The 21,332-nt window shown below is 41.9% G+C and overlaps 1 protein-coding gene across 4 annotated transcripts in view; it reads left to right on the top strand.

Annotated features, from left to right (window-relative positions):
- The window catches only part of OXR1 (oxidation resistance 1), a 325,515-nt gene extending 322,120 nt beyond the window's left edge, over positions 1 to 3,395 (top strand). For all 4 annotated transcript variants that reach the window (XM_033933067.1, XM_033933066.1, XM_033933068.1 and 1 more), the window contains one exon: positions 1,792 to 3,395. In XM_033933067.1, coding sequence (XP_033788958.1) covers positions 1,792 to 1,927 — 136 coding nt within the window. In that variant the 3' untranslated portion in view covers positions 1,928 to 3,395. The remainder of the gene's footprint in view (positions 1 to 1,791) is intronic.
- Positions 3,396 to 21,332: the final 17,937 nt, after the last annotated feature.

Here is a 21,332-nt window from a genome sequence, read left to right as displayed (position 1 = left end):
TAGCATATAAGAGCCGTAGGTAGCATATAATAGCGTAATAGCATAGCATTTAATAGCATGTAATCAAATAGCATATGATAGCCGTAGATAGCATATAATTGCGTAATAGCATAGCATTTAATCAAACAGCATATAATAGCGTAATAGCATAGCATTTAATGAAATAGCATATAATAGCCGTAGATAGCATATATTTGCCTAATAGCATAGCGTTAAATAGCATGTAATGGTATCTAATAGCAAGGAAGCTCACCAGAAAGAAAATTTTAACCCATGGAGAACTCCTCCGGCAGGTTCAAGCAGAGAGGGGCCACGTGGGTGGTCAACTCTCTCTCTCTATGTCGGCCTCGGTAGAGCCGCAGAAGCTACCTGCCGGATCCTGGGGAGGACCAGGGGCCTACCCCAAGCCACCAAGTGGCCACAGTCCAGCCGTGGCCCCCACAGGATCGGCTCTCGCCCCCCCCCCCCCCCCCCCCCCCCCCCCAGCGGTCGAGCGCCAAGACCCAGCCCTCAGACTTAATTTTAAAATTAATATTATTTTAAGAAAATTTTTTTTTTTTTTTTTTTGATTTGCAGAGGCAGGAGGCACAAAAGCCATAAGTGCTCTCCTAGCGAGCGAGCGGAGGTGAAGGCACGCCGCGACCAGGGCGGCGAACAAACAGCCGGGGTGGGGCGGGCCGCCCCCGCCCCCCAGCTTCGGTCGAGCTCGAAATCGGGGGAGCTTGCGGCTCGCTGCCGCATGGCCGCTGTTGGCCGCAGACCATCAAAAGTTTTATAACTTATCTTCGTAGTGGAAGCAGGGGGGGGGGGGCGGCAGTGGAGCTCATCGGAGGCAGACAAGCCGCCTCCTTCTCCAGCTCCTGAGCGGATACGCAACGCACTCCGCCAAACCCCCCCCCCCCCCCGAGCCATATCTCCCAACTGAAGTGGCCGCGTGCAGTGCGGCTCCAACTAGGCCATCCACCTCCCAGCGCGCCGAGCAGCCGGAGACGGCGGCGGCCCCGCAATGCCGCTGGAGATGGGCCGCAGAAGAAAATTTCTAGCAGGCGCGACCCACCTCCCGACCACGTTTGGGGCTGGCGGCCCGCGACACTGACTGCACCGATCGGCGATCCTGGCCGGTGACTCCCCAACTGACCGCGTGTGCAGCGGCCCAACCCCTCCCGATGCGCACCCACCTCCTGCAGGCACCCCGCGGGCGGCGGTCCCCGATATATCGGCGTACAGCCGTTGGAGTGGGGATGCGAAGGATGATCGCCGCGGGAGCCGGAGGGGGCCGCAAAGATGAAGTAACAGTCGAGGGGAGAGGAAGGGGTGCCGCGTGAAAGGACAGTCGAGGGTGGGAGGAAGGGAAGCCGCGTCTCTCCCTCGGGATCGCCGTGTCGAAAGGGCGACCTCCCTTCCGCTCACCCTTGTCCCCTAACCCCCCCCCCACTTCTTTGTTGATTGGCTCTTCCTTCTCCCCCCTTCCCCCTCCCCCCTCCCATCCTATCGCTCCGGCTTCGGCCGATTTGGCCGCGCTCCTCCCTAGGCGGGATCGGAGCTTGTTCTTAACACTCAGTTCCTGAACAGAAATGCATGAGTTTGCAAGCCATTTTGTCATACTGTAAATGTGAACTTTTCAATTTGTATGCTTTGCTTATTTTTATTGTCCAGTGTTGTACTTCTATAATTGACAATTAACAATAAGATAAACTAATTCATGCTACGTGCTAAGTTTATTCATTCTGCAAAGTATAAATGAAAACATAGGACTGTCAATTGTATTAACTGCTTTCTTTTGTTTTCCAGAGGAGAATTTGCTTTGTGGCTGGATGGCGATCTGTACCATGGAAGAAGTCATTCTTGTAAAACATTTGGGAATCCTATACTTTCTAAGAAAGAAGATTTCTTTGTACAAGACATTGAAATCTGGGCTTTTGAATAGTCCTGTTTTATCTACATGTACATATATTTGTAGGGTGTTGTCCCAAACCTACATCTAATTTTGTGCATACTGAAGATCTTCTAAAGCAGAGCAGCATTCACTGAACATAAATTATGCTTTACATTTGCCAAAGTTTAGCACATCACCATTAAGAACTGGCATATTTTAAGAACTGCCTAAAATGTTTACCCAAAATATATAATGTATGAATTAAGTTGTAATACTTTGCTATTTACTAGACACAGTTGCACTTCAGAAGGTAACCTAAATGTAGCAGCATGGATATTGATTACACTGAAGGTATTTTTTTTTTTTTACATGCTGTTAAAACAATAGTGAAACAGGTTTGGGACAAATGCTGCAAGTTGTGGGGTTTTTTCTGGCTGAAATTCCAGCAAAACAGTGTGACAGTTTTGTAAGATAATATATATACAGCTAACAAAAAGCAATGTACAAATGTTATAGGTAGCTGAGGTGGGGCATTATCAGAATTATAAAAAGCCTGAGAAAAGGAAACATTTTTCTTTCATGTGGTTAGAGTGGCAGAGAGATTTATAGCTCTAAACTGTTTAGCCTTATAGCACATCAACTCAAAGAGCATTATATAGTTTATAACTGTCCAAATGAGAAAACAATAATTGTGACTTTTTGAGTGGGTATATGTTGTTAATTCAGTTGTTACCAACTCTGGAGAAAATGAAGTACTATATGCTAGAGATAGACAATATTGTCAGTCAGTAGATTTGTGGAATATGCAAAATTACTGTCATATGACCTCAAACAAATGACAGTGTAGAATATGTCACTAGTAATTTATCTTTTTTTTGTAGGAAAACTGATAAGAAGCCATTGTGGCAATAAAGGCTTTACTAATATTTTAGTTGCAAAGCTTACATTTTGTTATGCAAACAGAATTGCTGTTATAAATGTGACAGTGAATTTGTGCTGGAGTTGAGGCTATTAAAGATGCACTTTGTATATTATTTTGTAAATTAATGTTTAAAAGTAGTTTGTTCTTATAGAAAAGTGTTGATTGACGGGTTGCTTATAGCACTTTAAATTATTCTACAAATGGAATAAAGCCAAATGGGTTGGCTTGAGTAGATGTAATACAGTATATAGTACATTAATATGTTCAGGTCTTTAATGAGTTTAAAACTTAAATGACAAAAGCTTACTGCTATGGTTACAAAAGGGCAAATAATCTAATATGCTAATGTTGAATATTAATAGAAATGCAGGGTCTCGTTTTCGTTTGTCAGTTTTCTTTATCCCTTATTATAGTCTATATATTTACAACATTAGGAAAATTGAGTTGTAAACAAATAAGCAGCATTTCTTCCCTTTGGTCTTCCACAGCAGTAGTATTGTCTTTGTGGATCTGACTATAAACAATCCTGTATTGGATTTAAGTACTATAAGCTTATAGTGATATATAGCAAATAAACTAAATACATGTAAAATTGAATTTGTGTTTGAAATTTTATACAACAAAGTTTGTGCAATGGGGCCTACTGTATTCTAAGAAATAATTTATGGCCCATATTTTCAGGTTGAGTTTTATTCCTGTGGATTTAGTCGTCATGAATAAGACAAAATTTATTTCTGGTGTCTATCTTATATTTTCAGAACAGCTTTTATTTTCTTAGGAATAAAGTGCAATGACATAGCAATTGAAGCCATATGGAAGCATTGAATACTGTATAATACTGTTAATTTTAGACAGCAAAGCATTTCATTTTAGAGAAAAGGCAAATAAGGTATTAGCAAAATTACATGAATAAAGATAATAATCAATAGATGTCCCAATTCATGGATTTATGGAACTTTATTGTAGTTGTGTGTTAAAAACTTGCTATTTTTAATATTCCTATATTTTATTAGATGAGAGCTTTGTTTAATTTTTCTCTGGTCAAGGACTAATACTGCTGTCCTCTGAGAATGTCTAGTACTTTGAGCAAATTTGCTGTTAGTTTTTTTTCTCTAAGCCCTCTAAAAACTCTTCATACTTGGACCTCTAACCCCTCATTGTAGTTCCTTTCTATCCCATCTCCTGTAAACCGTGCCGAGCTCTACGAATGTGGAGATGATGCGGTATACAAACCTAAGATTTAGTTTCGTTTAGTTTAGTTAGTTGTTAACTACATGAACAACATATTAAGATTCTTATTCTCTGTTATCGTTTTATTACATTTCTAAGGAATTTTATTACTAATTTTTAAACAGCACTTGGTCAAATTTTAGGGTAATACTATATTAATCCTCTCCATATATTGTACTGCAGATAGCAGAAGCAGAAGTGTGGACTTGAGAGAGGACATTTTAAAAATTGGGCATCCCTCCTGCTACTTGTTTTGGGTTGGGGTGTGGGAGGGCATTGGTGGGGCACTTTTTTCTTTTTTTTTATAAATGGGGCAGATATTTTGCATGTGTAATAATGCAAAATATCTGTGCCATTGAAAAAAAAAAAAAACAGCACTCGAGTTTTATGATCGGTAATACCTGATGCTAAATAGCCAAGCAATATTGGTGCATCAATCGCTTGGCTATTTTGCAAAGGGTTTTACAAATTTGCATGGATCAGATTGGATTGGATCGGATAATGGGCGATCATAAACCTCTGAAAACAGGTTAAGCAATGATCGCTGACTTTAGTGCATCCCCCAGTATATTGGTCTCTAGGCAAGCATATTTTTGTGGGCCTGACTTCTGCCACCACCACCATTATTTCACATCTCCAGAAGTAGCAGGGAAAAGTGCAAAGCCTAACTATAGCAGTAATAGTTTGAGTGAGCATGGGGATTATGCAAGTACTTGCTTTGAATGAAAAAGCTTAATGGGTGAAGCTGGAGAGCAGCCAAGTTGCCCAGTTCTAAAGAGATACTTGTCCTGGATTTCTGCAATCCTATCCTGATACATTATGGGACCTGTAGTGCTGATTTCAATTTGTGTTATCAGGGACTACAGATAGAACACTGAATTGGGATATAAGTTCAAAAACAGGATTGACACAAAAGTCTCCCTCCTGGAGCTGGATAACTTGGCAGCTTTGAATCAGTAGGCTGAAAATCAGGGAAGCTGGGCAAGTAATTTTCACTCTCTGTTGTCTCTGGTACAAACCAGACATTCCAAGGTTTGACTGCTCAAAATAGTAAGATTTAAGGGCAATGTGTACAAGATATAAATTTACAAAGTTGTACAAGTGAAAAAAGGTTCATAAATGAAAAAAGTAAAATTATTTTTAATGCTGCTATAGAGATATAGACAGAGTGGAGGCAGTATTAAGACAGTGCACAAGGAATTGGACCAAGTAATTTAATACTTAATAGGGTATTTGTTTATTTTTATTTAATTATTTATATACCACGTATATCTTAATTGGTTTACATTCAGGTACTTTATCATATTTCCTTATCTGTCCCGATGGGCTCATACTCTTATCTAGTGTACCTAGGGCAACAAGGGGATTAAGTGACTTGACCAGGGTCACAAGGAGTAGCGAGGGATTTGAACCCACAACCTTAGGATGCTAAGGCTGTAGCTCTAACCACTGTGCCACACACTCCCACAAATTCCTTAGACTGAAAGCTTCCCTCCACTTAGTATGTACACAGGTACCAATGAATCTCTCCATTCCAGCCCAAATTTTCAAAGGGAAGCTTAATTTATATAAAACTGTCCTCTCTAGAGACACAGAGACAAGTGCATGCACGCTCTAGCTCTCTTTTCTATGGCTGTTCTATTGCTCATATGCTCCTTCAGGCAGAGCCCCCCACCCCCGGTTTGTCTACCAAGTAAATTCTGGTATATGCTGCTAGTTCTTTTCCTTGGCTGACAGCAAACTCTTCACATTTCCCCCCATTTTTAAGTCTTAATCCTTTTCAACAACCCCATCCCTAATCCACTCTCTAGTTCCATTGATTCTCTCCAAAGACCTTTTGCCGAGCTCTGCTTCCCCCACAGCCCTTGCAGCTCAGCACCATTTTCCTGTGACTAGAGCAGCGTACTCACTGGTTGGAGCTTACCACAGTCTCAGTGAAAGGGGAGATCATGGAGAGCTATAGCAGGCTAAACTCTGAAAAATGTCCAGACAGCATCATTCTGGCTTTGAGAGAGGTAATTTTCAACTTTTTAGAATCCTGAAAAAGTTCAGACAGTTGGCAATCCTACCCTCCTGAATCCTGATCATATCTGACAGGTTTTCCCTAAATTTTTGGGTCCAAGGCATGTGCCTAGTTTGCCTATGCCTTATTCAGACTCTACATGAGTGAGGATGTTTGTTATTGTTTAAAAGCTCCCAAAGGAGGTTGTATTCTGAAACTACCACTTCAATAAGGCCACCATCACTGACTTAAATGTGAGCTGTTAAAAAAAGAAACACCTAGTAACCCCAACTCTATGGAGCCAATTGGCAGTTTCCATCATGTGTTTGGGCCCAGCACATCATACAGTCTTCCACCTATCACTGCACAGAGTTCTTGAGAGCTCTGCTCAGAAGACTGCACAAGTACATCTTCTTTCCACACAGCTAAGAGGAGAGGGAACAAACTGAAGGACTTTTTGGGCATAGTTGGGTACCCTCAGTGCTGGGGGCCCATGTATTACTTGAGACTACCTAAACGGGAAGAGAGGATATATAAGAATTGCAGGTAATACCATTCCATGAATATACAGTACAAGACTCAGCATATTAGATGTGTGTATGAGGTTTCCTGTTTAGCCATGATGCCTCTGTGCTGCCACAGTCCAGACTGGGTCAAGACTATGCTATAGGACTGCTCAGGGATGCCTGGTTGTTGTGAATGGAAATACACCTCTTTACCATGGATTCCTGCATATTAGACAAGGCTTCAGTACAAGGTATTGGGTATAATGCTAGATTCAGGTTTTTTGAGCTTCAAGTTAACTATCTTGTTAGAAGAGCTTTTTACAGTCTTAGCTGCATTCTATTAGGTCTTTTTTATTTCATGTGAACCATTTTAGTGTTTTTATTTATTTAAAAAATTTGTACACCGCCTAAACCCAGGCGGTTTCCAAAAAACATACACAATATAAAGACAACACATCCTACAACTAAAATCAAGCTATCTTAATATCTGCACTTCTGTCAAACTGATAGTCCTATTACATAAATGTTTCAACAAATAACATGTGTCTTCAATAATCTTTTAAAGCTAGCACATTCCCTTACAATATGTTCTTACCTTAATCGTTTAACTATCCTATAACAAATGTAGTTCATCCCCTTCTTCCCTCCATGTTCCAGTATGTCTACTTGGCTTGGCAATATGTCTATGGGCTCCTTTTACAAAGCCGCGTTAGCGGTTTAACGCATGTAATAGCGCATGCTAAACTGCCAGCCTCGCTAGCTACTACCACCTCCTCTTGAGCAGGCAGTAGTTTTTCGGCTAGCGCAGGGGTTAGCACGCGATTAAAAAGTCGCGTGCGATAAAGCTGCTAACGCGGCTTCGTAAAAGGAGCCCTATGTCTTTTAACATTGTAAAACTTTTATTTTTGTATTTTTCCTAGAAATATTTTAGTTGAAATCTGTTTTTTTATTAAGAAACAAACCATATAGCAACAAATTCAAACAGCAGACAAGAATTCAAGTTAAAAAAAAAAAAAAGAGAGACAATGCTCCCCCCGGAGACTATATCAAATTTTAATAAAACTTGAAACTACACAAAGATGTAATTGATCTGGTAAGGCATTCCATAGTTTCACCCCAGCTATTGATAACATAGAGGCTTTAGTATCTGCATAGTGTGCTTTTTAATTCACTATCCACTGTCAACCTCATCCCATTTTCTGATCTGAAAGCTCTTCCTGGTCAATATATCTTAAACATGTACTAAAAACATACTGGCGCAACATAAGAGCCAGTGCAATTTTTTTTTTTAAATAGGTGTTATATGTGTCATTTGAGGAACACCAGAAATTAACTTAGCAGCTGAATTCATTGAGAACTGCAAGGTATTAATCTTTCAGAGCTTGATTATTGTAATTCACTACATTTAAGGACTCCAACTAATTTATATAATAAGCTTCAATTGTTAGAAAACACTAGCTAAATTGATTTCATTTCCTATAAATTTCATAGAGCTATGCCATCGATGATTCAGTTGTACTGGCTACCTTTTGAGGCATACATTCAGTTCAAAACAACTTCCTACATTTACAAAATTTGTGATTACATTAGGTTCAGAATACCTTACTCAGTTTATCATTTATCCTAGGTACTTGTCATGTTTTCTACCTCTTAAGTTGGGTTTTCCCTCTATAAAACATAAATGAACTGTTCAAAATTTGTTTAAAACATATATTCAAAACTAGTAAAATTTACTATGAGTTTCCATTTTTGTAAATATTTGAAAGCATTTCTATTTTGTTATTTTTTTAGGATGTCATTGATACTGTGTCTTGCATTGGTTTTTTGTCATTCTCAGCTTTGCATGTTGACTTCTGTTGAACTGCCTTAAATCGATGAAGATTAGGTAGGTTATGAATGACCAAACTAGAATATTCTTCAAGGGCAAGTAGAATGAAATTACCAAAGTTATGAGTGACTATATCTGACAGAGCCCTGCATGGGAACTGCTCTGGCAACTTGGAAAAGCCTTTGAGAGCAACACACTGAATGTATGCACCTTCCTTCAATCTCTTTCCACAGAGCAGAGAGGTTATGTTTAGTAGCTCTCTCTCCTCAGCTCACATCCCTTTCTTTGTGTGTGCTTTTTACCTTAAATTTAGCTTGTTTTTGTGTGTTTGCAAGGGGCCAGTGTCTACTTTCCTTGATGTAGTCAAAAGATGTGACTAAACTGGCTGAGACCCAGCTTCCACTGAATCCAGGGCCCCTTCAAGCTTGATGCAATGCTAAGGCAATGAATGATTTGACTTTGGCTCCATTCTGGAGGCCCATGCCCTACCTGAAGCATATACATTGATGCCCATCCCTCAAAGGGAGCTGGTGCACATAGTGTCCACTCCTTCAGAGCACTTGATATCACCTGTTCTTGGTTCCCAGACATTTTCTCCACCTGATTTTTGGATGAACTTCTCAAGACATCCAAATTGGACTTAGCAGTATCTAAAATGGCCTTCAATGTGCTTTGCATAAAATACATCCTAATATTTATGCCTGTTCAAAAGCAGGCATAATATCCATGCCTTTAATTGAGGTGCAATTTCTGCAGGATTTGTGTTAGAATTTTAAAGGACACATATGCACCTTCCTGTTCTATTAACCTAGATGTCCTGTTATAAAATTACTCTCTACAGAAAAACCAGTATGATAGTAGGTTTGAACAACATTTAGTGACAATTTAACTTGGCTTCTAGATTGCTTAAAATAGAAGTGGTTGAATTCAGTTTAAAAAAAAAAAAAAGCGTGAAGTGAGCCTCAGATGGAACAAAAAGGATGGAGTCCAGAAATCAGGAGATTTTATTCAAAGAATCCAACACATGTTGCCTATGTCAGGAGTCAAATGAGCATAAATTCTCAAAACTTAATCGGATTGACGAGCGACCTGGTAGGAGCTCCTTTCGGGAAGCCTATTAAAAAAGCTATCTAATGAGGATGGCATTCAAGACTTTCTCTTAGGTTTTGAGTGTATAGCGGTAGCCTTTCATTGGCCCATAGACCCTATGACGTACCATATTTGAGGGGGGGGAAACATTAGAGGCTTAGTGCAGAGCAGGCCGCAGACTTATCACAATATTAAACAGACTGCTAGACTACTTAGGACATTCTCAAGAGCACTTTTGGGTGCAGTTTGGTACTACCTAGATGACCACGGGCAAACACCCTAAAGCTGTAGTCCAAAGACTTAAGACACCTTTGTGAAAAGTGGTTAGGCCTGCAGGCCCAGGATTTAAAGAGGGTAATAGATGAATTGATTAGAGAGCAGTTCTTAGGAGCCATTCCCTAAGGGGCCAGAGCATGGTTGATGAAGAAGGGAACCCGTCAGCTTGAACAAGTTAGCTAAGAACTAGAGTGCTTCCTACATGCTGAAGGGGTGAGGAAAGGGACAGGGAAGTCTTTGGGCAAGGACGACGAGGGCATCGATAGTGAATTAGGTGCTCAGCATATCGGCCTCAGGGAAAGAGGGGTCCTGGCAGGAAAGTTATATTAGTTGCTGGGGGAAGAGAAGAAGGGAGGATATAACAGACACTGACTGTTCTGGTGCGAGTAGAGGATTGCCGGTGCAAGCCCTGATAGATTTGGGAGGGGTGGCAAATCAATCCCTTATTCTGTTCACTTGGGCTAACATAGTCAAGAAAGTGGGTCCTCATTGTGTTCAGAAAAGGGGTGTGGAGAGAGTGAAATGGATGGATGGATCAACTTCCCAGTATCCCCTTCATCTTGTATAGATATAGTATGGGGGACAGAAGGAGTGGGTGAAAGTGGCCCTAGTTCCTAAACCCCCTCACCTAATGATCTTAAGTCGGGATTGGTCAGGATTTGTGAAGTACCAGGAGAAAGGTAGGGTGTATGCAAATCATAGAAGAGAAAGTCCTACTCAAGGGAAATGCTTTGTTCAGACAGAAGAAAGACCTCTTTTCTGCTCCTGGTATACCAAAAGAGGTCTAGAGAGGTTCCTAGCATTTGTGGGGGGAACAAAAGTTGGATTCAGTTTTAAAATATGCTTGGGAACAGTCACGGAACCCACGAGAAAATTAACCCAGATTCAAAGTAGAAGGGAATTTATTGTATAAGGAGGAGAATAAGAAACTCTGGAGATGGTCCTTAGATATTCAAGCAAATGATTCTACAGCTAGTGCACAAACACTCTCAAGCTGAACATAGAGGTACTAGAGGCAACACCCTAGACCAGGGATCTCAAAGTCCCTCCTTGAGGGCCGCAATTTGGGTTTTCAGGATTTCCCCAATGAATATGCATTGAAAGCAGTGCATGCACATAGATCTCATGCATATTAAGAACATAAGAAGTTGCCTCCACTGGGTCAGACCGAGGTCCATCTCGCCCAGCGGTCCGCTCCCGCGGCGGCCCATCAGGTCTGCGACCTGTGAAGTGGTTTCTGACCACTTCTGTAACCTACCTCAAGTTATATCTGTACCCCTCTATCCCCTTATCCTCTAGGAACCTATCCAAACCCTCCTTGAACCCATGTACAGAGTTCTGGCCTATCACATTCTCCGGAAGTGCGTTCCATGTGTCCACCACCCTCTGGGTAAAAAAGAACTTCCTAGCATTTGTTCCAAACCTGTCCCCTTTCAATTTCGCCGAGTGACCCCTAGTGCTTGTGGCTCCCCACAGTTTGAAGAATCTGTCCTTATTCACTTTCTCTATGCCCTTAAGGATTTTGAAGGTTTCTATCATGTCCCCTCTAAGTCTCCTTTTCTCCAGGGAGAACAGCCCCAGCATTTTTAACCTGTCAGCGTATGAAAAATGTTCCATACCTTTTATCAGTTTAGTCTCCCTCCTCTGCACTCCCTCGAGTATCGCCATGTCCTTCTTGAGGTACGGCGACCAGTATTGAACACAGTACTCCAGGTGCGGGCGCACCATTGCGCGATACAGCGGCATGATGACCTCCTTCGTCCTGGTTGTAATACCTTTTTTGATGATGCCCAGCATTCTGTTTGCTTTCTTTGAGGCTGTTGCACATTGCGCCGATGGTTTCATTGATGTGTCGACCATCACCCCCAGGTCCCTTTCAAGGTTACTCACCCCTAGCAGTGTTCCCCCCATTTTGTAGCTGAACATCGGGTTCTTTTTCCCTACATGCATGACCTTGCATTTCTCTACGTTAAAACTCATTTGCCACTTTTTTGCCCAGTCTTCCAGTCTCGTTAGGTCCCTTTGCAGGTCTTCACAGTCTTCCGTGTTTCTAACCCTGCTGCAGAGTTTGGTGTCATCAGCAAATTTGATAACCTCACATTTTGTCCCTGCCTCCAGATCGTTAATAAATATATTGAACAGTAGAGGTCCCAGCACCGACCCCTGCGGAACTCCGCTCGTGACCCATTGCCAGTCTGAGTATTGGCCTTTTACTCCAACCCTCTGTTTCCTGCCTGTCAACCAGTGTTTGATCCATCGGTAGATATCCCCTTGCACCCCGTGGTTCCACAGCTTTTTAAGTAGCCGCTCGTGAGGTACCTTGTCGAAGGCTTTTTGGAAGTCAAGGTAAATGATGTCTATGGATTCCCCCTTATCCATCTGGCTGTTTATTCCCTCAAAGAAGTACAGCAAGTTCGTGAGGCATGACCTTCCCTTGCAGAAGCCATGCTTCATTGTGGAAATCCTGAAAACCCGGCTGGATTGCGGCCCTCAAGGAGGGACTTTGAGACCCCTGCCCTAGACCAAATTCTGATGAGGTTTTACTGGCCAGGGATCCACTGGGAAGTCTGACTTCTGTGACACCTGTCCCACATGCCAGAGACATAGACAGGATAGACATTGAAGGGCCATAGTTTGCCACAGAGGCCATGAATGTATTTTAGTTGTTGTGGAATATGCAACTGGGTTCCCTTGGGGGGTCCCCCTAAGATCAATATTAGCCCCTATTTTGGAGCAGGAGCTGATTAAGCTATTTTGCCTGGTGGGATTTCCCCGTAAGGTATTAACAGACGGGCACAAACTTCCAATCTGAAATTTTTGAGTCAATCCTTGTGGCCTTTGGAATATGACTCCTTAACACTTCCATGTAATGGATTACCCCCAGGCTAATGGATTAGTCTAAAGATTTAATCAGACCCTTAAAAAGATGATTTAAAAAGGTAGCAGAGACAGATATCCGAGACTGGGATCTGTTAGTACCTTTCTGCCTTTATGCTGCACAGAAGAATGTATAAGAATCTTTGGAGTATTTCCCTTTTGAGCTTCTGTATAGTAGGCCACCCAAGGGTCTCCTGGATGTCATAAAGTAGAATTGGGAGCCTCCCAGGGGACACAGCCAAATATCTTGTCCTATTTATAGGATATGAGGGGTAAATTGAGGGAGATAACAAGGATGCGTCAGTAGGCCCTCCAGAGGAGTCAGAGAAAGCAGAAGCTCTATTATGGTAAAAGGACAAGACAAAGGGATTTGTCAACTGGGGAGCAGGTGCTCGTTCTAGTACCTAATGCTCCCCATATGTTCTTGGTACAGTGAGGGGGCCTGAGGAGGTTGTGGGAAAGTTGAATGATGTAGACTATAGAAAAGAGATAGTAAGGGACAGAAGCTTCTGAAATGGAGCTCTGTCGAAGCCGACAAGATTTGCTGGAGGGTTGATTCAGAAAAGTGACTATTTTATTTAGTCAAGTAGTCTTGAAACATCTTGTATTACAAAACTTACTACGTTTGAACACATAGCAGTGTGCATTGTGAAATGACTGAAGAACTATACTAGAACTATACTGAGATTCAATATCCTATTACATTCAGATGCTAATGCAAATACTGTGGAAAGTGCACTTTGATTCAATACACATTGGACACATTTAGATTTAATATTTTGTTCATTTGAGTACCTATACACAGCAAGAGGCCCACTGATGTTCTCTGTGACCACATCCCAGTCCGAGATAGGTACATAAGAAATGCTCCCGTGAGAGGCCGTTGTTTTGGGTGTTTTTGGGGGGTGTTTAACTGGCACTGTGAACTGAGGGCACTCGCTTTATACTACACATTTTTCATGTTAATTGGTCAGACTTTCTCTACGTACATTAATTAGTAGTATAGATGTTATATTTTTACTAGCATATATACAAGAGACTTTTGGTTTTTCATTCCTACATGTCCAAGTTGTCGCCTCACTGTTTAAACTCATGGCCTCTTAACTGCTTTTGTCTGTGTCTTGCCCAGTTTGACTAGTTTGTAAACTCCTTGGAGTAGGTGCTGTCTTTTGCATTGTTAAACAAATTATATGATACTTGTTACAGATTTCTGAGTCTCGCATCTTGTCGGGTAGAAACTGACGTTTCAGCCATCATGCTGTAGCTTTCATCATGGTATGCTATGAGGTTTGCAGTTTATATTTTGTAAATAGTGGGTCCACTGATCTGATTGGGGACAAGGCAGTCTGTTGGTCACCAATTTGAATTATGGTGGGAAAGTGGGTCACAAATTTTGAATTTTGGTGGGAAAATCAGTTGGTAAAAGTTTCTGGTGAGTTTAAAAATGTTCTCTTAAAGCTGGGTTATATGTTCTCTCAGGGTTTCCACAGTAGGCATCGTGTTTGTTGCAGGTTTCTGGATCTCACTACGTCTTGTCAGGTAGAAACTGATGTTTCAGCCATCATGCTGTGGCTTTCTTCAGGGTATGCTGTGAGGTCTGCAGACCCAGAAACCTGCAACAAGCACAATGCCAGCTGCAAGAAACCCTGAGAGAACATATAATCCAGCTTCACCAGATTTTAAATTCACCAGAGACTTTTACCAACTGATTTTCCCACCAAAATTCAAATTTGAGACCAACAGACTACCCTATTTTCTTTTTTTTAGGTCAAAATTTTTGTTGAGATTTTAGGGAATAAAATAACAATCCAAAACATAAATACAGGAACAGTACAAAACGTTAATAGAACAATATAGACAAGACCACATAGTAATGTACATTCCACCATATTCATAACCCCTGAACCAAATCAGAGAATCATAACAGTAAGAGGAGAATTTAAGGGGGATATAGAAACATGAAAAGGAAGGGAAAAGAAAAGAAAGAGGGTAGAAGGAAAAGAGAACGGTGCTAATAATGAAAGGTATATCAGCCTTTACTGCGCAGGAGTGGTCAAATTAGCTGGAATGTATATAAGTATCCAAGAATTTCCAGGGAGAAGAGTGAGAAGATGAATATATAGTGAGTGAGGAAATATAACGTTTTTCATAGGTATAGGATTCGTATTTGTGATACAGACATAATGAATTCCACCAGAATGTGTAATCTAGTAGAGGGGCTGACTTCCAATTCTTTAAAATATGCGTAATAGCTATAACAAACATGGCATCAATCAATTTACAGGGGCAGGTGGAGTTAGCAAAGCTCGAGTGCTGAGATCTGACAATAATCATATCGAAAACAAGTTCTGATGAACAGGAAGTAATCTTCTTGATAGTGGGCCAAATGTTGGTCCAAAATGGGCGGACATGGGTACAATGAAATAACATGATCTAAGGTACCATCCTCATCTAAGCAATGCCAGCATTTGGGATTTGGTTTGAGATTAGCCTTCCACATTCGAAACGGAGTCCAAACTGCATGCCACATGAGAAAGAACATGGATTGTGCGATTCTTGATGATAGCAAGGGTCTATTCGTCGCAGACCAGAAAAGTTCCCAGTCAATATCTTGGAGAGAAATGGAAAGCATCTCATCCCAATGTTTCATGGAGTGTGGAGAAAAGGTAAAGCAATGATCTCGTAAAATATGATAAAAGGTGGAGATAGCCTTACCTCCCACTAAAACACATGCACACCAGCGGTGAACAGATTTGAGGGTTGTGTCATCATAAAAGGTAAGAGAGGACTGTGCTATAGTAGTTGTCAACAAAATCCATTGAGAATAACACTTGAGTAATGCAGGGTATGCGGAAGATAATTCAACAAAAGGTATGAACGATTCAGAATTTCTCAGTTGTTCTACCAACCAGATACCCGCATTCTGCCATTTCTTCCAAGAGAAAGGTTTACCATTGTGTTTAAGCTTGGGATTTTGCCATAAGGACATATCTAGGTTATCAAATAATGAAACATCAGCAGCAGAATCCAGATGACGAAGAGCAAGCTGTGTTGCGCTCAGCAATGTGTACGATTTCAATTGCTTACGTAAGATCATGGTACAAAGTATGAATAATGGAAAGGGAGAGCATATGAAATTTTCCATTTCTAGCCAAGCAGGAGGATTCATTGGTAGAGGTTTTTGGAGCCAGTAGGCCCCATAGTGCTAGAGAGGCAATGTGGTAAAGGTGGAAATCGGGGAGATTCATGCCTCCGCAAGATTTGGAAGCTTTCAGCTTGTTCAAAGCAATGCGAGGTTTCTTATCTTTCCAAATGAATTTGGATATAGAGGTATTAATCCATTGATATAATGATTTATGACAATAGGAAGGAAGCATATACAAAATATATGTAATTTGGGGCGCTAGAGTCATCTTGACAGATGCTATTCTGCCCCACCAAGATAGATACAGAGGAGACCATTGTGAAGTCGCTTGAGTGATCAATTTTTTGATCCTATTCACATTAAGCTCCATGACATGAGAAGGATCTTTGTGAATCAATATGCCCAAGTATTTGATAGGATCATATGACCATTGAAACGGAAAATGAGATAGGTCTGATGGTGTGATGAGATCATTTAATGGAAATATATTAGATTTTTCCCAATTAACTAAATAACCTGAGAGCAGGGAGTACTCATTGACCAAGGATATAAGAGCCGGAAGGGAGGAGCAGGGATCTCGTATGAAAAGGAGGATGTCATCTAAGTATGCAGCAAGTTTAATTTGTCTTGACTGGGATAAGACACCCTGAATAATTGAGTTCTGACGTATAGAGGCAAGTAGAGGCTCTAGAGCTAAATTAAACAATAAAGGGGAAAGAGGACAGCCTTGCCAGGTACCTCTGTGAAGAGAGATCTTATTGGAAAGAGAGTTATTAATCAAGATGCGAGAAGAAGGTTGCCAGTATAACGTTTTGATCCAGTGGAGGAAATAAGAGCCAAAGTTGTACCAGTGAAGAGCTCGTAGTAGAAAGGGCCACTCAACCCTATCGAATGCTTTTTCCGCATCTATGGCCAAACCAACCACGGGGTCGTGAAGCGATTTAACATGAGTATTAATATGATGGAAGAGATGAAGATTATCTCCAATGTATCTGTTTTTAATGAAACCGACCTGATCATTATGAATGAGAGTGGATACTACTTTGTTGAGTCGCAAGGACAAAATCTTGGCCAGAATCTTATAGTCAAGGTTCAGAAGGGAGATTGGTCTGTAGTTTTTAATTTGAATAGGGTCTCTTTCAGGTTTAGGAAAAACAACTATCGTGGCATCCGCAAAATTAAACTGTTTATCAGGAGATTGATGAAGAAAATTATAATATGTAAGCATATGAGGAGTCAATAGATCATGAAATTTCTTTAAAAAATTCATTTGTGAACCCATCAGGTCCGGGTGCATTATTATTGGCTAAAGAGGAGATAGCCCTAGATATCTCTGCAGCTGAGACAGGGATGTCTAAATCATTTTTAGTAGCTTCGTCCAATGAGGTATGTTTTATGTTAGCCAAAAAAGAGTCGACATCTGTTTCGGATTCAGAGAAGTCAGAGCTATATAATGCACTATAGAAGCGTTCAAATTCTGTAGCGATCTTGTCCGTTTTGGTGACAATTTGTCCTGAAGAGTCATGAATGGCCGATATATGGAGCTTTTACGATTTGCGTTTGAGATAATGGGCTAAGGGTTTCCCCATAACATTATCCCCCATGTAATGTCCCAAAGCGTACACAAATAAGTCTTTTCTAGCTGTTAAGGAGACAATAGAGTTGTACTCGTATTTAAGTTTAAGTATTTGTTGATAGAGTGAGGGATCTTTTAGATGGGTAGACATATGTTGGAATTCTAATGATTTAATGGATTGTTCTAAGTGTTTTTCTTTTAGGAGTTGGGTTTTCTTTTTCCATGCTGCCAGTTTGATGAGTTCTCCCCTTAAAGAAGCTTTATACGCTTCCCAGACTATGGCAGGGCAAATCTCAGGATCATGAGAGTTATTTTCAAAAAATTCAATCGTGAATAATCGGACCTTAGTGGAGATCTCGTCATCTAGAAGAAGATGATTATTAAGTCTCCATGAAGGAGTATTGGAGGTGGGTGGAGATATGGTGAGATGTATAGAGATAGCTGCATGATCAGTGAGGGTGATAGAATGTATGAGAGCATTTGATAAAGAGTGTATTAAGGAGGAAGAGATCAGAAAATAATCTATTCTGGAATAGGTATTATGTGGGTGAGAAAAGTGTGAGTACTCCCTGCCCTCAGGATGTAAGAGACGCCAGGGATCTATAAGAGAGTAGTTGGTTTTAAGATTAAGAAGTTCTTGATGGGATTTAGATTTGGATGGTTTACAGGAGGAGGATCTATCTATGAAGAGATCTTGTAGTTGGTTAAAGTCACCTCCAATTATGATTGAGCAAGCTGAGTAAGGGAGTAATAAAGTTTGAAGATCTCTAAAAAATTCAGGATGATCTAGAACAGGGGCATATATATTGAGAAAAACATACTCTGATGAGCGCAACACAGCGTGGATCAGGCATCATCTCCCCTCCGAGTCAGCAGCATGCGAGAGAATAGTGAGTGGCAATTTATCATTGAAAAGAGTGGAAACCCCATTCTTTTTATGAGGGGCCGCCGGTGAGAAATAGTGGGAAGAATAACCTTTAATATTCAGTTTAGTAGCTGACGCAGAGGGGAGGTGAGTCTCCTGTAAAAATATGACATCTGGATGTTTACCATGAAGATAATTAGCAACCTTTTTCCGTTTGATGGGATGATTCAGCCCATTGACATTATATGAAATGATATGCAAATCAGACATTAATAACAGTATAATAAACCAGTGTCAGAATACCTATACAGCAATTCAGTACATAAGCATAGTAATGTACAGTTAAATAAAGACCACTCCTAAAGAAAAAATGAAAAGAAAGGAGAGGAAAAAGGGATATACAATGTAGAGAAACACATAGCATAGCATAAAGCAAAGCCATACCAGTGTATATAGTATGTAACAGTATGTGGGTGTTCCTGATGGAACAGGTGGTGAGCGCTAGGAGCAACCAGAACAGCACTACCACACAAACAAGAACTTATATCTCAACAGGAGAATGCAGGTGAATAAGGCAGACAAAAGCTTCAAAAGCTCATGGAGCAGATAAGCAGCTAAGCAATTAGAGGACGGTATCATTGCATTTTTAAAGAGTCCAGAAAAGAGCTAAGATCCTCCGGATCCACGTAGGTGGTGGTGCGGTTGTTATATGTCATCTTCATCTTGGCCGGGTACATTAAGCCATATTTGGCACCAACATCCTTCAGCCCCTGGCGATGTGAAAGAAACGCTTTCCTTCGAAGTGCAGTAGCTTTAGCCAGATCTGGCACAATGTAGAACCTTTTGCCCTGATGGAGTAGATGTGGGTGTGATTTTGAGGCATTGATGAGTTGCAGGGCATGTTGAAATCGAAGCAGCTTAGCAACAATGGGTCTTGGTGTCATGATATGTGCAGCAGGCTTGGATGGTACACGGTGAGCCTGCTCTGTTTCCAGTGGGACTTCAAAGGATATACCCAAGGTTTTAGGCAGGAAATCAGCCAGGAACGCCGCCATATCCGGCCCCTCCGAAGTTTCAGGTAGGCCAATAATTCTGATGTTCGATCGTCGACTGCGATTGGATAAATCTTCAAAGTCGCGCTGCAGGGTTGAGATGAGCTTGTCATGTTTATCTACCAACGACAATTTCATTTGTAAGGTGGAAGTGTGCGCTTCGAGTGCATCGATGCAATGTCGGGCATCCACAAACTGTGAATTAAGCGATTCAATTTCTTCCCGAACAAGTTTTGTTTCTGCAACTTGCGCTTGTACTATTTGTTTAACTGCTCTAATTTCTTTGAGCAGGAGATCCCGATGCGGGTCCTCTGAAGTCGGCGCCATTTTGTCCGCGATCCCGGGTCTGTTTTCGGCCGTTTGCCGCTCGTGGGAGCATTTAGCACCGCATCGCCTTTAGTAATTTTCGGGGGTGTCATGGTTACAGACAGGGAGATAGTGGCTAACTGCAGAAGAGTTGAAAAATCACCCGAAGTCTCCTCAAAATATTATAATTAGTAGTCGTGTGGAGGAACAGTTACCCCATGCGTCTGATCACCGCTCCAGTCAGGCTCCGCCCCCCAGACTACCCTATTTTCAATCGGGTCAGTGGACCCACTATTTACAAAAACAAACTGCAGACCTTACAGCATACCCTGAAGAAAGTAACAGCATGATGGCTGAAATGTCTGTTTCTACTTGACAAGATGCAGTGAGTCCTGGAAACCTGCAACAAGCACGATGCCAGCTGCAGAACATATTATATGTTGACATTTCATACATTTTCTATAGTTTATTCTAAAACTCAAATTTTATTTGCAAACTAATTCTTTTTGATCTCAGATTTGAAAAAGGTAAGTACCATATTTTCCTCCATAGGACGCACTTTTTCCACCCCCAAAAAGGGGGTGCATCTTATGGAGCAAATAGACCTCTGCCCCCCCCACCCCCACCCGAAGTTCTGCTGCTGCTCGTTGCCCCCTCCCCTGCACCCCCCCCTCCCCACTGCCACAACTGGTGCTGCTCACCGCCCTCTTACCCGCTACAGGAAAGGAAGAGAAGAGCTGGCGGCGTGCAATCGGTTCCACAAGTCTTGCCCCAATGTCAATTTTGACATCGGAGGAAGGCTTATGGGCCCGATTGCACGCTGCCATCCCTTTGTGGAGTTGCGGCAGCAGGAGTCAGCCGTTTTGCTGTGTCGGTTGTGCGCGTTGAGTGCACTGCAGTCCAGGAGTGCAGAAGCCTCGTTTTGGTCAGAGGAGCCGTCGAGGGATTTCGCAGGATTTTCGGGTTCCTGAGACATCGAGAGTGCTCCAGTTCCTGTGGTGTGGCCTTGAGGATTGTGACACCCCATTCCTGTGGCAAGTTCAGTGTGTGTGGGGGGTGCTAGTGGCACTGGTGGGGCACGGCCTGGGAGGTGAGCCTCTGGTTATTTGGGGGTAGTTGGGTGTTGGTAGGTTGGGGTTTGGAAGAATGAGTTTTTGTGCTCCTTATGGTGCCTGCTAAAAAGTCTGGGTCCAGGGGAGGCAGGGGTGGTGGAGCTCAGAGGGGTCATTCTGCAGCAGTGGCAGAGCTTTTGGCGTACCAGGGAGGAGGAATCAGCGCAGCAGGGAGGAAGTCAGGCTTCATGGAGTTGCGGCAGCAGTGGACGAGTGGCGGACCAGGGAGGAGGAATCGGCGCAGCAGGGAGGAAGGCAAACAGTTTTCGATGTGGGAGGGAGGAAGGACAAAGGCTGGAAGACAGTGAAGGGGAGGGGGCAAGAACTCAGAACATAGGAAGGAGGGAGGAAATAGAGACGATTGTTGGGCCTGAAGAAGTAAGGAAGGAATGAAAGAACTATCTAGTGTAACCAGACATTGCCAGACAACAAAGGTAGGACTTCAATTTAGTGATCAAAATCTGTCTGCTGTCTGTCTATTTTTCTAGGGGGCTGGGTTCAGAGGCACAATTTGGTTCAGAATATTTTTTCCTCCTCTAAATCTAGGGTGTGTTTTATGATCAGGTGTGTCTTATGGAGCAAAAAATACGGTAATTAAACATCTAAAATCCAAATCCTGAAAATTTGGAGAGTGATATAAATCATCAAGACTAATAACAACTATAACAAA

This window comes from Geotrypetes seraphini, chromosome 2 (genome assembly GCF_902459505.1).
Source record: "Geotrypetes seraphini chromosome 2, aGeoSer1.1, whole genome shotgun sequence".
In the NCBI taxonomy this organism is placed as follows: domain Eukaryota; kingdom Metazoa; phylum Chordata; class Amphibia; order Gymnophiona; family Dermophiidae; genus Geotrypetes; species Geotrypetes seraphini.
This window is presented reverse-complemented; position numbering and strand designations above follow the sequence as displayed.